General features: G+C 39.2%; 1 protein-coding gene across 1 annotated transcript; it reads right to left on the minus strand.

Annotated features, from left to right (window-relative positions):
• Positions 1–988: 988 nt before the first annotated feature.
• LOC148195358 (exosome complex component RRP41 homolog) lies at positions 989–17097 on the minus strand. The gene is made up of 12 exons (XM_088095170.1): positions 16848–17097; positions 15641–15706; positions 14768–14814; positions 14622–14682; positions 4408–4443; positions 4250–4317; positions 3384–3462; positions 3262–3298; positions 3026–3142; positions 2820–2905; positions 1137–1226; positions 989–1036 (listed from the first exon to the last, which is right to left on the minus strand). The coding sequence occupies exons 2-12, from the start codon at positions 15692–15694 to the stop codon at positions 989–991; spliced, it is 723 nt and encodes a 240-aa protein (XP_087951296.1). The 5' UTR covers positions 15695–15706; positions 16848–17097.
• Between the last annotated feature and the right edge of the window lie 1905 nt (positions 17098–19002).

A 19002-nucleotide genomic window follows, 5' to 3' on the forward strand; every position in this document is an offset into this window, starting at 1 on the left:
GTCTTGTCAAATGCAATGATCATCCGTTGTGGATGTGAGCAGATGGTGGTGCATCCCTTGAAGCAATGCTGGAAGAAGAAAATTTGGACGACTCCAATCTGGTTGAAGTTGAAGTAAAGGCCGAGCCTTAGAGTGCTCGTTTGATTTAGGCTGTACATGTTAGCATAGTTATAACGTTCGGCCACCTATTTTGTAAGGCCGTTCGTCTTATTCATCTCTGATTGTATTTTGGTGCACGTTAGTTTATGTATTTAAGAGCGTTCATTCTTGGTTTTATTGTATGCGTTTACACGCGTCCTCTGTACTGATGCCGTTAGGCTTTTCAATCCAGTTTTAAATGCAAAGACTGTTTGTGATTACTGTTAATTGTAATTAATTCTGAATTATAGTGATTACTGTATTTTGGGATGTTACATACATAATTAATCAGTTTAACTCGCTATATCAAGACTTTAACTGCAATACAAACATTTAACAGCAAAGCTGTCTTTATCAAACTGTATCGTACCCAAAAAGGAAATTTAGGAAACTAACCATTGAAATTAGTTAGCAATTAAATTGTCAATACTGATGTCATTGCTTTTTCTGAGGATGCAATCACCATGTACACACACTCCACCAACCCACTGATTATTTTGATTCTAACTTCAATCATTAATTCTTCATTCGTTGAAGTGTCAGATCATTAGTTCCATTCTACACGTCTTATTTTGGGGGATTGGTGGAAATTCAGAAAGTGGTCCCAAAATAAATCATAATTTTGCTACCTTTTATTCATAGTGATAAGGTGACAGAAATGAGAAACGAATTCTACAACAATTTTCCGTTTTATTCAGCACCGTATGCTAAAAACAAAATTGTTCCACGTAAATACAAGAGAATTCTCCTCCATAACCAAAAAAAACAAATGCTGAAAGAACGGACCTACAAATCTGGAAAACCGTGACCACAGGTAATAATAATCATAGCATCATTTCTGCTATAAAAACTATACACCTCGTCGATACTCCAGTTGCTTTGTGTTCTCCAGCAAAATCTGCCAGCCAACAAAGAAACAGGATTTAAGCAGTGAAATTAATGTAAAACTTGTTTGGACTCCTCTTAGTATAATCACAAAAGTGTCAGCAGGTTCTTACTTCTCGAATGTAGTTTGCTATTGCTTTGCAGCCTTCGATTGCCAGTTGCATAACATTTTCCAAAATGTCAATTGGTAGTTTAGAATCCATCTATAGACAGTAACAACAGAAATTAGTGCAAATAAAATTAAACTAGGAGCTTTTCCATTCTAAACTACGGAATATGGCAGGGAGTGAACGAATGAAATAAGCTGGATGAGAAAGAAAAGCATTGCATGCTTTTCATAATAATGATAGTAGTAAATTTCTGATTAAAACTTTGAAGGTTCACAATCTCAACCAGCCTTTACATAGTGGCACGTGTTCGAAACAAATTTAACTCCATAATATCAATCTAAGAATGGGAGCAATAAACTGACTGATAAACTGTCATTGGAAAAAATCTATGCCAGCCCCACCAAATGAAGTTACCCTCCCTCTCTGTTTTGTGGACCATACATGAATTTCATCCTATAATAAGGTGGCGGAAAGAATATATCAACTATATTTCTTCAGTCAAAATTTAAAGTATCAACAAAAGATCTGCAACTAAAAAAGTAAAAGATGCTGAACTGGAATTCCAAATAAAGAGTTACCAAGTATGATACTAGTGAAAATTAAGTTACACTTGATCAAACATTAACTCAGACTAAAAAGAAGATTTGTCATGACATAACTCCATCAAAGGGTACAACAGCAAATCACTCTATCAGGAACCTTCGTAAGAAGTATCTGTTGATTAAAAAACAACTGATATTTGAAAAAAGATTCATGTGTACAGCAAACTATTAAGTTGTTAAATCTGAGGCGAGCTTAGATAAGCTTCTTTTGGGGATTTCCGAACATGCACCTATTCCCTCGAGTAATCAAGGGTTAAAACTCTACTGTTCTCTCCAAAATCTCTAATAACAAGAACAGTTTTTGAAGGAAGAGGAATTACAGCTTCAACACCACCAGACTCTTTACTACGTGAGTACCAATGACTGAGAGAGCAATAAAAAGTTTTCCTTTCTGTTGAACTAATTTACCTGGTTGACTACTGTTACGTACCTGAGTACGTAAACTAGCCAAATACAACCTTTCACACTCTCTCACACGTAATAGAACAATAAACAAATAACAATGGATGAATGAATCTCTTTTATTGATGGTAATATATGAATAAACAAGGGTAAACAATAATTGGGAGCATAACCTCCTTCAATTACTTTGAGAGCATAACCTCCCTCACAAGACAATAATGTCTGTCACAAAACTCAATAATCAAAAGCCTCCCTTTAACCCTAGACTCTAACTTTATTTATACTAATTATTTCCCGCCCATCAATTATTAAATATTTCTCTAGAATATATTTAATATAAATATCCCTATATTTAATATTTAATATAAATATTCCTATATTTAATATTTAATATAAATATCCCTATATTTAATATTTAATATAAATATCCCTATATTTAATATAAATATCTCTCCGTATATTATCCTAGCATATATCCTTAATTATAAATATCTTATATTGAATATTTCCCTAAATATATATTTATTTACTCTAATTAACTTATACTATATTTATTTACTCTAATTAACTTATACTAAATATTCTCTCTGCTCATATACTTTCCAACCCTTATTATTACCCCTACCTTAGATCGTAACAACTACACAATAGATACAGAGAAAATAACAAGACATGAATTAACCTGAAGCAGTGTTACTTTATCCAACTTTGGCAGAATTCCTAGGGTTACATCAGGACCTCCAGCACTGTCTTCTACATAGTTCAAATCTGTACACATTCAGAAACCTTTAATAATTAGGGCAGCCCGTGCATCAGAAGTAGACAGAAACAAAACATACCACACTTGTATTTAGCCAGTTCAAATTTAGAGTAAAAACAGATATATACCAAGCAGACTTGTGCTGTTAAGGTATCCGGCACTGCAGGATGTTACAAGATCACGCATAGGGATCCCAGCATCGGCAAGGGCCAAAGTTGCAGCATTTATACAAGCAGATCTAGTTCCTATAAAAGACATGTCAACATCACCCAAAATTAATGTACATATTAAATGAGTAAAGAGAGAAAATAAAATGGCAATGACAGAAGAGAATCACAAGATCCCATTATCAAGTCTTAGTTACCTCCATCTGCTTGGAGAACTTGGACATATATATCTATCTGCAAATTTAATAAGTAAAACATTAGGGAGGACTAGGGGAAAGCAAAGCACATGACAAAATAAGTTCTTAATGTGTAATAAAACCTGAGATCGAGGCAATAGATGTGTCAATATAGATGCTTCCATGGTTTGCCGAATAACCAGGGAAATTTCAGTTGATCTCCTGTAGAATGAGAACTTCAAATCACGTAGTAAAAAATAAGAAGTGATCCTATTATCCTTCTGTAAGAGAACCTTACAATGAGAACCATATTAAAACTATGAAGGAAAAGCAAAACAGGATAACATTTATATCTGCAAACATTGATGGTTAAGCCATTCAAAACTATTCAGTGAGTTTTGGCCAAAGATTACTCAAAAAGTCAAAGCTTGCAAAAAAGATTAAAAATGAGAAAAGGCAGTAAAAGGGTGCATGGGGTTAAGCTTTTCATTGTTTTATGATACATAACCCATTGCTGAGCCTGTAGTCAGCTATATCAAAGGCATGGAGCAGCCAGCCCCAAAAACACTACAATACGTTAGTGGATAGCAAGATAGTTGTTACATAGAAAATTATGAATGCAAGATTAAAAAAAAAATTATACTGTATCACATGAACAAATGCAATATATATATATATATATATATATATATATATAATATATATATATATATTACTAATTAATAATATATATATTACTAATTAATAATCAAAATTTATACTCTAAAAGTCTAAACATGCATTACCACCATTGCTATTAAATTCTTACCTCAGTAAAAAGATCAAAAAGTCCAATTTACAAATTACAAGGCACTCTTAAGATAGATTCTACTAATGCAACATTCACTATCATCCTAGTAGTCTATGCTCCAATACCATTTTGATAAGTATAAAACTACGAATATATAAAAAATAAGTGAAAGGTCAAAAAGAATAGGAAGTTAAACAAAAGCAAGTAAATGAGCAAAACCTGTCACCCTTTGATTTCCTCATGCGATCTCCAGTGCTAAAATTAGCCATGCTGTACTCACACCGAACCTATAGACATACATTGCACATAAGCAACAATTAAGTTTTTGTTACAATTCATATAAATACAGACAACATAACTTAGAAAAAAAAAACTACCAGAGCATGGTTGGTTATTTGGCTTCTATTTTGCACCTGAAATGCAGAGAAGTTACTAAAGAAAAAACAGCAAATCATCTAAAGCTCAACTACAACATCAAAGTTTTTAAATGTCTAAACCAACTAACACTGAAAAAGGATAGTTAATGTAACATCCTAAAATACAGTAATTACCATAAATCAGAATTAATTACAATTAACAGTAAAACCAAGCAGTCTTTATATACCGAAAAAAAAAAGTTCCAGAGCCGAACGGCTTCAGTACAAAAATAACGCGCTTAAAGCGTATACAGAGGTAACTAGAACGAACGGTTAAAGTACAAGAATATAGTAGATAAGGACGAACGGTTTTACAAAAAGATATAACCGAATGTCCATCCCAAAAACGATCGTCTTAAAATATAACATAAGGCGAGCGTACTACTGCTCCGCCTTTACTTCAACTTCAACCAAGTTTTCTTCTTCGATCACATCCTCCAGGGTAGCCTCGCCTTCTGCTCACATCCACACAGATGATCATTGCAAGACAGGACGAACGTACAAAGACAGTATGACAACACAAGGAAAAACGAAAGGGTAAGCTTATAATATTTAATTCATACAATTAACACATACATTTAACATTTCCATTCACACATACAACATGTAACTTAACATAGAACAACATAGAGATATATATATATATATATATATATATATATATATATATATATATATATATATATATATATATATATATATATATATAGACAGACCGTCCGGACCGTATGAATCTGTGTAGTTACAAGCGTCCTTGCACCCGAGTGGTGTAGTAACTGGGATACACCAAACAGCTGCCACTCGAGGTCAGTCCGTTCTTACGTCGCCCATGTTAACTTATGGACTAAGGACCTCCTGCCGTTCCCACGCATGACATACTTCCTCTACATGAAGATAGTACTCACGGAACATCAGGATGGACAGCGAGTCTTAACTTATCCACAGTCATACTTTACCAAATTTGATATTAACATATCTGAGACGTTCCTCCTTGGAACGCTCGTCCAAAATCCATACTCATAAAATCACTTAATATAGTGTTCGCACTGTAATTCCTTATAATTTAACATCATTCTCATCTTTAACTTTAAGAGCACTCAAGGACGAACGTTCAGTCCTTTGAAGAATTAGGACGAACGTCCCAATGAAGTACTGGATAGACGGACGTGACTCTCTGTTTGATCAGTTGAATGGAACTGACTCTATTGAAGGTATAATGGTACTTGGTAAATTTTGGTAATAAAGAAGAATATCTTGGACCAGATTCAATATACCAAGGATAGTCAATAACACTTAGAACTTTTCTTTGTAAAATTTTGTATATACAGAACCAACGCCAATATTTGTACGAACGTGAGAGGATGAATATTGTAATATTTGGACGAACGCTATTTACGTTCATTAAGAAATCAAAGATAAGGACGAGCGTTCGGTTTAAGACCGAACACTTCATTAATGCGAACGCTCGGTAGATGACCGAGCACCAATCATGACGAACGCTTGGTTTAAGACCGAGCGCTATTTAGGACGAACGTTCGGTACAAGACCGAGCGCTATATAGGACGAACGCTTCGGCATAAGACCGAACGTTACTTAATTCAATGTTATTTAATTTAAGGCGTACGACAACTCTATGCTGAACCAAACGCTCAAACATAGTATTTCAAATGAGGACGCTCGTTCTCAAACCGAATTCTTCCCAAATGAAAGAATTCTACTCTAAGTCTTTTTCAGGGAAACCGAACGGTATAAGACCGTACGATGACGAACGTAATTTATCATAGGGAAATTATCATATCCAGATTTTTCAGCTAATTTAACTCAACCTTTCTCATGTAATTCTTACTTCGTAAATTCATATCCAAGATAAATTCTCATACTATACAGATTTCATCATATTAATCAATCCAACTATACTATAATCATACAACTTTCATACGTATCCAAACCATCATGCATTTCAACCAACAGAAAACATATACAATATCAGTGATCGTTCTTAACAGCTCAAACAGCACACTGTTCATACATCCAAATCAGATCATACAACATGCAGGTATAAATTAAACATATAAGCTTCCCTTACCCGGATTGACAACCAAACTTGTCCTAGATGCAAAAGTGGCTTCGTCCAACTACGCTTATGTTCTTGACTCTTCCAAAACAAATCTAACCACAGAAACAGAATACTTAGACTACCTACTTGCATGCAACTACAACCCTAGTTTTTCCAGAAACCTAAGAACAAGCTTCTGAAGGAGACTTACCAGTTTCAGTCTTTGAAACTGTTCGGTCCAGTTGGTAGCTTGTAGTTGGTTGAACGTTCCTACGGTGCTGCAAGTTGATCGGAGAAGAGACGTGAGAATTACAGTAGAGAGAAGTTGGAAGTTTTAGAGAGAAGGTGGGAAAATGAAGGGTTGAGTTCAGAGGTAGAAGATGAGTGCGTGTAGGTGAGAGAGATTTTTCAAAAATCCAGTTTTGTTAAACTCAAGTTCGTTCGAACGAACGTGTCCCAAGCTGACACCTGCACACTAAGTTCTGAACTGGAAGCTTCTCCCGCGACAGGTGGCGTATGTGCATGTGGTGCAAAGTGAGTTTTTAATGTTTTCAGAGAAATGATGTGGTACGGTTTTCCAGTGCACAGAAGCGTGACGTATCCCATTAGGGAGTGAGTTTCCAAAGGAAATAAGCATTGATGTGACGTAAATTAATTTGATGTGACAGAGATTTATTACAGCTAATTATTTAGGGTCTCACATTCTCCCTAACTACAAAAATTTTCGTCCTCGAAAATTTAGAACTTACCCGTAAACAAGTGTGGATACAAGTCCTTCATTGCACTCTCCACCTCCCACGTTGAATCTCTAGTTTTAGCGTCCCACACTACCTTCACTAAACGAACGTCCTTCCCTTTGTGTAGCTTGGTGCGAACGTCTTCAATAAGGACTGGCTGCAACTCTAACGTTCGGTCTTGGCGTAATTGGACGTTCTCCAACTCCAACACATGAGAAGGATTAGCTATGTACTTCCGGAGTTGGGAAACATGGAAGACTGGATGAAGATTTGATAGTTGAGGAGGCAAGGCAAGCTCATACGCTACTGGTCCGATCTTCTTCAAAATCTGGTACGGCCCTATGAACTTTGATAGTTTCTTTGGACGAACGGCTCGGCCTACTCCAGTGATCGGGTTAAGTCTTAAAAAGACATGTTCTCCTGCAGCAAACTCCAATGGTCTTCTTCGCCTATCCGCATAGGATTTCTGCCTGCTCAAGGACGTCTTCAATCTTTCCTGGATCAACTTCACTTTATCAGTCGTTTGCTGGATGAGCTCAGGTCCGTCAGTACGTTCTCTCCTTCCTGAAACCAGCAAAGTGGCGTTCGGCATTTCCTCCCATAGAGTGCTTCAAACGGCGCCATTCCAATGCTAGCCTGAAAACTGTTGTTGTACGTGAATTCCACGAGCGGCAGGACTTCATCCCAGGCTCCCAAGTGATCTAGGACGCACGTCCTTAATAAGTCTTCCAACGTCTGGATGGTCCGCTCAGACTGGCCGTCCGTCTGAGGATGATATGCTGAACTCATCCGCAACTTGCTTCCCAATTCGTCCTGTAAGGATTGCCAAAACCGAGATGTGAATCTCGTGTCTCGGTCAGAAATTATGCTTGAAGGCACTCCATGCAAACGAACGATCTCCTTAATATATAACTTGGCCAAATTGGACATCGACATCTTCAAGTTTACGGCCAGGAAGTGGGCGCTCTTCGTTAGTCTGTCCACGACCACCCAAATCGAGTCATGATTTCTGACCGTGCGTGGTAGATGGGTTACGAAATCCATGGAGATGCTGTCCCACTTCCATTCAGGAATTTCCAACTGTTGAAGTAGGCCGCCTGGTCGTTGGTGTTCAGCCTTTGCACGTTGACAAGTTAAGCAGGATGCCACAAAACGAGCGACATCATTCTTCATTCCAGGCCACCAGAACGAACACCTGAGGTCTTGGTACATCTTAGTCATACCTGGATGTATGCTAAGACGACTATGATGTGCTTCCTCCAATATGATTCGCTTTAGCTCGCCATCATTAGGGACGCACGTCCTACCCATGTAACGCAACAAGCCGTCCGTTCCAGTGTTGAAATGTTTGGCCTGATCAGTACCGAGCGCGTCTAATATCTTCACCAATTCTTCATCCTCTCGTTGCTTTATCTTGATACGGTCAAAGACGTCACTGGAAATTCTAAGATTACAGCATCTAATAACGTTCGATCCTAGGTCGAACTGTAATCTTAGGTCTCGGAAACTCTCCACCAGACTTAGCTCTTTAACCATCATCACCGAGACGTGAACTGCCTTTCTACTTAGGGCGTCCGCCACTACGTTAGCCTTTCCCGGATGATAAAGTAATTCAAAGTCATAATCTTTTAAGAACTCCAACCAACGCCTCTGCCTCATGTTCAACTCCTTCTGATCAAATAAATATTTGAGGCTCTTGTGATCACTGAAGACTTGGAACGTGGATCCGTACAAGAAATGCCTCCAAATCTTCAGCGCAAAAACGACCGCTGCCAATTCCAGGTCGTGCGTTGGGTAATTCCTTTCGTGATTCTTCAATTGACGAGACGCGTAAGCCACCGCTCACTTCTCTTGCATAAGCACACAGCCCAACCCTTGGTGAGATGCGTCACAGTATACTTCAAAGGGCTTGGACGTGTCAGGAATGATCAATACTGGAGCGCTCGTCAATTTCACTTTCAACTCTTGGAAACTGGCCTCACAACGATCGGTCCAGGCGAACGGCTGGTCTTTACGAGTCAACTGAGTTAGCGGCGCCACTATCTTAGCAAAACCTTCAATGAAACGTCTGTAGTAGCCCGCCAGTCCAACAAAGCTACGCACCTCAGTGACCGAACGCGGACTCTCCCATTCCAGTACCGCTCGCACTTTCGCTGGATCTACCGAGATACCTCCAGCCGACACCACATGACCCAAAAACTGAATCTCCTTCATCCAGAATTCACACTTAGACATCTTGGCATATAACTCCTTCTCCCGCAACACTCCAAGTACAAGTCTAAGATGCTCTTCATGCTCGTCTTCGTTCTTGGAATAGATGAGAATATCATCTATGAAGACGACCACAAACTTATCCAAATAAGGCCTGAATATGCGGTTCATATATTCCATGAACACGGCTGGAGCGTTCGTTACTCCAAAAGGCATCACCACGTATTCATAATGCCCATAGCGAGACCTGAATGCTGTCTTCTGGATGTCGTCCTCCTTAACCCTGATTTGATGATACCCTGATCTCAAATCAATTTTTGAGAACACTGCAGCCCCATGCAACTGATCCAGCAGATCATCTATCCTTGGCAATGGGTATTTGTTCTTGATGGTCAGCTTATTCAATTGCCTGTAATCTATACATAACCGAGAGCTGCCATCCTTCTTCCTTACTAACAGCACAGGCGCTCCCCAGGGTGATACGCTCGGCCTAATGAATTTCTTCTCTATTAACTCTTCAATTTGCTCCTTGAGTTCAGCTAACTCAGCAGGCGACATTCTATATGGCTGAACCGAGATAGGAGCCGCTGTCGTCACCAAATCAATGGTGAACTCCACTTCACGATGAGGGGGAAGTCCAGGTATCTCTTCCGGGAAAACGTCCGCAAATTCATCTACAACCGATCGTCCATTGCTGCCACTAGTGGACGATCGTCGTAAATTCGCAGTCCTAACTTCTCCATCTTCATGCGTCATAATGAGAAAACAGCTGGCGCCCTCCATAATGTCTTCTTTCAGTTGGCCGAGCGTCACTGAAAGAACTTCTTCTTCTTCACCAGGGAAGATCAATTCCTTCGCTCCACAATCAATAAGAATGCGATTGGCAGCCAACCAATCCATTCCTAAAATCACCTCCAAACCTTGAAGAGGTAAGCAGATGAGGCTAACCTTAAACTTACGTCCTTCCACTTCTATAGGACACTTGACACACATAGTGGACGTCCTAACTTCACCAGCTGCTGGGGTAGACACCACCAGATCAAGCTGCATCTCGCTCACTTCTAATCCCAGCTTTTCAACACACGCCTTCGAGATGAAGGAGTGCGTTGCCCCCGAATCATACAAAGCACAGCACGATCTACCAAACAGCATGCATTCACCAATTATAAGATTACCTGAGCTCGCTGCCTCAGCGCTCGTTATAGCATACACTCGCCCACTCGCTTGGGCTCGTCCTCCTCTTGTCTGATTCCTCCCAGCATTCGGCGGCCTCATCACTGCACGCCCACTCATATTGCACTCGTGATCCAAGTGCCCATTCCTTCCGCAACGGTTGCAGTGCTTTACTCCCACCAACTGAGGACAGGACGAACGGTAATGTGGTCCACCACATTTATAACAGGTGACGTTTCCTTGCTGCCCAGACTGTCCGGCAGGAACCAAGGATTGAGATCCACTCGTGTTTGTTGTCGGACGAACGTAAGGAGACCCCCTCTGATTGACATTACTCCTTGAGACGATCGGTCCCCTTACTGTTTGTTGTTTCTTGTGTCGTTCAGCTTCCGCCATGTTCTTCTCCAACACCTTGGCCCTCTCAACCATGGCAGGAAACGTTCGTATGCACAAGCTTGAAATCAGAACTTTTAAATCACTCCTTAGGCCGTTCTCAAACTTCCGACATTGCCACTCTTCACTGGTGGCCATTGTATTGAATCTGACAAGGTGTTTGAATTTGTTGGTGTATTCGGAAACAGACATACCCCCCTGAACCAGCTGCAAAAACTCAACCTCCTTTGCAAAACGAACGCTGTCAGGAAAGTACTCTTCATAAAATTTATTTCTGAACAATTCCCAAGTGATTGGTTGTTGAGCGTCCGTCAGAATGGCCCTCGCGCTCGCCCACCAGTGGCTCGCTTCTCCAGTCAGCAAGTACTCAGTATATGCTAAGCGGTTCTCGTCCGGACATCTCTTAGCATTGAAGATCCTCTCCATATCCCGTAACCATTGATCTGCCTCGTCAGGGAGACATTTCCCACTGAACTTGGCTGGATGGTGTTGTAAGAAGCTCTCCAAACTCCAATCACCAGTAGGTTGGGCAGCGTTGGAAGAGGATGCTCCAGGCGCACCTCTTGTTGCCGCTAGGATTTCCATTAGCTGCCTTTGGGTTGTTTCAGAGTTGGCACGAGAGGCCTCCAAACTCTGCATAGCGGCCTGGTTTTGCTGCATCAGTGTGGCGTTCTGCTCCAGTAACGTTGTGTTTTGTTGATGCAGCCTTTCAACCACGGTTTCCAACAACCTAGTGTTGCTAGACGTATCAGACTCGTTCGGTTGAGGAGGAGGAGGAAGTCTAGGCGCCATTAGTTCTCTGGACACAGAGAAAAACGAGCGTTAGTTATGTCCAAGAGTTAAAATAATAATAACTCATTAAACATACAATAAGTACACAGCAAAAACACAGTGCACTCATAACCCTACAGTGTCCTTAAAAGAACAAAACTGCTCTGATACCACTAATGTAACATCCCAAAATACAGTAATTACCATAAATCAGAATTAATTACAATTAACAGTAAAACCAAGCAGTCTTTATATACCGAAAAAAAAAAGTTCCAGAGCCGAACGGCTTCAGTACAAAAATAACGCGCTTAAAGCGTATACAGAGGTAACTAGAACGAACGGTTAAAGTACAAGAATATAGTAGATAAGGACGAACGGTTTTACAAAAAGATATAACCGAATGTCCATCCCAAAAACGATCGTCTTAAACTATAACATAAGGACGAGCGTACTACTGCTCCGCCTTTACTTCAACTTCAACCAAGTTTTCTTCTTCGATCACATCCTCCAGGGTAGCCTCGCCTTCTGCTCACATCCACACGGATGATCATTGCAAGACAGGACGAACGTACAAAGACAGTATGACAACACAAGGAAAAACGAAAGGGTAAGCTTATAATATTTAATTCATACAATTAACACATACATTTAACATTTCCATTCACACATACAACATGTAACTTAACATAGAACAACATAGAGATATATATATATATATATAAGACAGACCGTCCGGACCGTATGAATCTGTGTAGTTACAAGCGTCCTTGCACCCGAGTGGTGTAGTAACTGGGATACACCAAACAGCTGCCACTCGAGGTCAGTCCGTTCTTACGTCGCCCATGTTAACTTATGGACTAAGGACCTCCTGCCGTTCCCACGCATGACATACTTCCTCTACATGAAGATAGTACTCACGGAACATCAGGATGGACAGCGAGTCTTAACTTATCCACAGTCATACTTTACCAAATTTAATATTAACATATCTGAGACGTTCCTCCTTGGAACGCTCGTCCAAAATCCATACTCATAAAATCACTTAATATAGTGTTCGCACTGTAATTCCTTATAATTTAACATCATTCTCATCTTTAACTTTAAGAGCACTCAAGGACGAACGTTCAGTCCTTTGAAGAATTAGGACGAACGTCCCAATGAAGTACTGGATAGACGGACGTGACTCTCTGTTTGATCAGTTGAATGGAACTGACTCTATTGAAGGTATAATGGTACTTGGTAAATTTTGGTAATAAAGAAGAATATCTTGGACCAGATTCAATATACCAAGGATAGTCAATAACACTTAGAACTTTTCTTTGTAAAATTTTGTATATACAGAACCAACGCCAATATTTGTACGAACGTGAGAGGATGAATATTGTAATATTTGGACGAACGCTATTTACGTTCATTAAGAAATCAAAGATAAGGACGAGCGTTCGGTTTAAGACCGAACACTTCATTAATGCGAACGCTCGGTAGATGACCGAGCACCAATCATGACGAACGCTTGGTTTAAGACCGAGCGCTATTTAGGACGAACGTTCGGTACAAGACCGAGCGCTATATAGGACGAACGCTTCGGCATAAGACCGAACGTTACTTAATTCAATGTTATTTAATTTAAGGCGTACAACAACTCTATGCTGAACCAAACGCTCAAACATAGTATTTCAAATGAGGACGCTCGTTCTCAAACCGAATTCTTCCCAAATGAAAGAATTCTACTCTAAGTCTTTTTCAGGGAAACCGAACGGTATAAGACCGTACGATGACGAACGTAATTTATCATAGGGAAATTATCATATCCAGATTTTTCAGCTAATTTAACTCAACCTTTCTCATGTAATTCTTACTTCGTAAATTCATATCCAAGATAAATTCTCATACTATACAGATTTCATCATATTAATCAATCCAACTATACTATAATCATACAACTTTCATACGTATCCAAACCATCATGCATTTCAACCAACAGAAAACATATACAATATCAGTGATCGTTCTTAACAGCTCAAACAGCACACTGTTCATACATCCAAATCAGATCATACAACATGCAGGTATAAATTAAACATATAAGCTTCCCTTACCCGGATTGACAACCAAACTTGTCCTAGATGCAAAAGTGGCTTCGTCCAACTACGCTTATGTTCTTGACTCTTCCAAAACAAATCTAACCACAGAAACAGAATACTTAGACTACCTACTTGCATGCAACTACAACCCTAGTTTTTCCAGAAACCTAAGAACAAGCTTCTGAAGGAGACTTACCAGTTTCAGTCTTTGAAACTGTTCGGTCCAGTTGGTAGCTTGTAGTTGGTTGAACGTTCCTACGGTGCTGCAAGTTGATCGGAGAAGAGACGTGAGAATTACAGTAGAGAGAAGTTGGAAGTTTTAGAGAGAAGGTGGAGAAAATGAAGGGTTGAGTTCAGAGGTAGAAGATGAGTGCGTGTAGGTGAGAGAGATTTTTCAAAAATCCAGTTTTGTTAAACTCAAGTTCGTTCGAACGAACGTGTCCCAAGCTGACACCTGCACACTAAGTTCTGAACTGGAAGCTTCTCCCGCGACAGGTGGCGTATGTGCATGTGGTGCAAAGTGAGTTTTTAATGTTTTCAGAGAAATGATGTGGTACGGTTTTCCAGTGCACAGAAGCGTGACGTATCCCATTAGGGAGTGAGTTTCCAAAGGAAATAAGCATTGATGTGACGTAAATTAATTTGATGTGACAGAGATTTATTACAGCTAATTATTTAGGGTCTCACAGTTAACAATCCTTAAATTACATAGACAAATTTTCATTAGCAAGGTAAATAATTAAACAGTACCTCTCTAGGGCCATAGACGGCAGCAATAACTTTTGTATTACCCATCTCAAACATGGCAGAACTGTTTTCAAAATAAAAAAACTTTATGGTCAAATGCTTCAAATGATATCACAACTTAATTTTCTAAAAAGCTAAAATTCATTTACCCATCTGCTTTGGATACAGCACCAATTTCTGCACGAATTTGTCGCATCTACAATATACCATAAAGAGAGGAGAAAAAGTTAAAGGCAAAAGATCAGTAGAGAAAGAAATATAAAATCATAGATTTAGATCCTCTGCAGTGAAGGAATAACACTTTAGAGGATAAACTGCAGTAATAGTCATTGAGATTTTAATAACTTCATAGTTTCTTATACATGTACATATATTTTATCACACTCTTAAATACTAAATTTTTAATAAATAGTAATAACTTCACCTTATCCTCTAAAGTGCATCTCCTCATTTTAAATAGTCGAATCCCAAAATCATGTCCAAATCACAGCTGTTAAATAGGACTGAATTCCATAGGCCAGACCTTAAAATGCTGCTTTCAATTAGCTCATTTTGTCATAGGACCAAGTTCATATATCTCACTAAAAAAGGTTGGTTAGACATCCTTAGGGTTAGAACCCTCCATTTTCTTACTTTTATCATTTGGCAAACTACAACATTTGTAGCTTTTAAGTGATAGGTTTTAATGTTTATCAGAACTAAGGTTATTGACTGCTTCTAATCTGTTTATATGTTTTTTTGCAGTTCAAAATGTGCCCTTACACATTTCCATTACCCATGGCATGGCTCATCTATGTATAACCCATATGCAGAACTATCTGCAGATCTTATATATACTAATTAACATAAAGCTTCATGACTATGTAAGAATTCATGTAGGATATTATTATTTATTAATACTCCGCATTTCATACGCTTCATGAGTATTCTTGAAAGATCTAAAGGAACCTTTTTTGGAATGAATATTAAGTGAAGAAAAAAGGAGGAAAAAAAAAAGCCCAAGAAAAAAATAATAGCTGTACCTCCATGGGTCTGCGACCATCCAGTCGAAGTCCTTCTGGGCTGACGTATTCCATCCTCAGGTCAATCTATGGCAGAGACAAAAAGGAGACAAAGATGAGACATAAGCAGCTGGATTTTGTTTTATTTTGCTTTATATTCTTGGCTTCCAAAAAAAATGATATTTTCTACTAAAGTTATTGAAACAAAATGGTGAGATTTTGCAGAATCTGAGCCATTTAAAAGTTTGTGTTGGCTCAAGTAGTTTGTGGGTCATGCAGTGAGATGAGTGAGAGGGTAGTTCGAATTAATAACACTGCTCAATTGAAAACATACCGAACAAACTCCAGTTGCTCTGTAAAGATTAGGATGAAAACAAGGTTACAAAAAATCAAGCAATCTGAACTTTGAATGAATATCATATAGACAACAACAAACATTTACCCAATAAGTGGGGCACTAGGTAAATAATATTGCAGAAATAAATATTAGAAATCAGCAAACAACAAAATAACAACGCATTTGAAGAAAATAAATCTGGTCGTGTCCCTACCCTTTTAAACATTTAAGTTTGCTCTTAATCTTACTGCAAGCAAAGAAAAAGAGGAAAGTACACCACAGACAGAAAGATATTGTAAAGGGGTGGTTCTCGAAGCAAATTCAATCTGCATACTGTTATTATTTTTATTTTATTCTAGCACTCCCCGAATTTCAACAAATTTCTAAAGGAGAATGAGCAGGCTTTTAGTTTAATAGTTACAGAAGAAAGATTTGGGTCAATTATATATGAGAAGGACAGTGTTCCCTTCCCACTTAATAAACTAATAACACATAGCAATGATTTTAGTGACTCGGTTATGCTATAGATCAATTTTATGGTTGAGTGGTATGCAAGTTCAAGGTGCAGGATTTTTAAGAAGAGCTTTTGTGAGATCGATACAAAGGGCAAGGAAGGGTTATAAGTTTGATTGAGAGAACGATATAGTATAGGAGTAATTGGTTATCAAGATGTTCAATGTTTGAAGCTTATACAAAGCTGTCGTAAACTCCATTTTTCTTGGTTGTAAATGTTGAATTGATTAAATTAGAAAAGCATAGCAACTTTTACGAGTTTAACAGAAAATAGGGATTGGGTGGTGAGTGGTGACACTGCAAGGCACTACACATGACAACGCAAACATTGAAAGGGTTTGAACTTTGATGACCAGAGAGAGAGAAAAGGAAAAGTACCTGACTGACGGCAAGATTTGACGGTGGCTGTTACGCTCTGTGTGGCGACGGCGAGAACGGAAGTTGGTCCGCGCACTGCAAACGAGCCTAGTCTAGGCAGGGTTCCGCTGTTCGGTGTTTAAATAGGTCACTAAATAGGTTTAATAGGTCACTTGTTTAAACCTGTTCGGATAGCAATGTTGAGCGTTCGGCCTTGAGTAGTATTCTTAGGTTCCAAGCGTTGCGCGTTCGTCCTAGTATTGAATTTAGTACTGGTGTTCGATGGTTTAGCGTTCGGCCTGATAGTGTAGGATTTGATAACGTTCGTCCAACAGCGTTCGGCCTGTTGATTGATAACGAACGTACGTCCAAATAGTGTTCGGCCTAGTGGTTGGAAGGTAGTGTTCGTTCAGTAACGTTCGTCCACTGTGCTCGGTGAACAGTGCTCGTCCAAATAGTATTCTGCAAATGTTGGATTTTAAATTCATTTTCTCTTGAATTGAATTACGTGCAAGGTTTGGAAAATATATACTGTGAAGTGATTTATGTGAATGTATGAGGTGTGTTGGATTTACTGTGATAAAATGGATATCTAGTGATTCGGGAGTAACAATATGATTCATGGACGTAATTCCATGATCCTCATGAGAGGATACATGGTGGTGGACGTAATTCCATGATCCTCAAGGAGAGGATACATGGTGGTGATTTAGGGTGTACAGAATGATTTCATGGTAGCTCAGTCTTGGGGGTTTTCCTGACGCTCCAATGGTCTTTCATTCTCAAGTAGAGAGGATTGATCCATGTGGTGAGGAGTAGCAGGAGGTCCTAGTCTTGGAGGCTTCCAGTATGCTCCAGGGCACGGAACGGACTAACCTCGTGAGGGTGGTAGGGTGGAACCCATTGGCAATGGCTTTGCAAAGCAGTAGAGGCCACCACGAGTGCATAACCCGCCATAGCTCGGTAATCATTCTGGTCCGGACGAGTCGGTCTATAAAGTAACAAGTCGGGGTTTAATGTAACAAGTCTTGTGATGTTAGTTTACCATGTATGAGTGACTTTTGCATATCATGTTGGATTGTATAACATGCTTTTTATATCTAGCTCACCCTTGCATTGTTTGTGTTGTGTGCTGTTTGGGTATGTTTCTTTGGCGATGATCATTGTAACATCCCAATTATATAATAACCAATATTATATAATAAAGACGTCAACATTCAAATATAGAGAACAATCACAATATGACGTGTAATTTAATTGTTAAATTACAATCATCCAAATAAAATGAGCGAAAATTTAAACTTGAACAGTTGAAAGGATTGATCACTACAAGTGTTCAATCAGGAAATTTCTAGGAAGACTACTCTGCAACATCAGCAACCTCTAGCTCTTGATCCAAAGGACTCTCCTCGACAGCATCTGCTCCCATCCAAGTGGATGATCATCGCCAAAGAAAGATATCCAAATTGGCACACAACACAAACAATGCAAGGGTGAGCTAGATATAAAAAGCATGTTATACATACAGCACAGTTAATTCATGCAATCATTCATAGATTCATATAAAAGAACAATTAAAGCATACTCATTGATCCATATTTCACATACTTCCATGACATGTAAACATTCATCCAAACATGGTAAACTGACATCACAAGACTTGTTACTTTATACCCCGACTTGTTCCTTTATAGACCGACTCGTCCGGACTAGAATGATTACCGAGCTATGGCGGGTCTTGCACTCGTGGTGGCTTTATGAAACTTGGGCACTCCCGCCCTGGCACTACAGCCTTGTGAAACTTTAGGCACTACCGCCTGGTGGAACTTTAGGCACTACCGCCTGATGGAACTTTGGGCACTCCCGCCCGGCCACAATCACGAGGTTAATCCGTTATCACTCACCTTGGATCATATGGAAGCATCCAAGACTAGGACCTCCTGCTACTCCTCACCACATGTTCAATCCTCTCTACATGAGAAGAAAGACCATTGGAGATTCAGGATGACCCCCAAAACTGAGCTACCATGTAATCATTCTATTCAACCCCAAAACACCACCATGTATCCTCTCCTTGAGGATCATGGAATTACGTCCATGAATCATACTGTTACTTTGAACCTTAACCCAAGCCATGAATAACCATATACTACCATATTATCACAACAAATCCAAC

The sequence above is a fragment of the Vigna umbellata genome, chromosome 7 (assembly GCF_029865625.1).
Source record: "Vigna umbellata cultivar VRB3 chromosome 7, Vumbellata_1.0, whole genome shotgun sequence".
NCBI lineage: Eukaryota > Viridiplantae > Streptophyta > Magnoliopsida > Fabales > Fabaceae > Vigna > Vigna umbellata.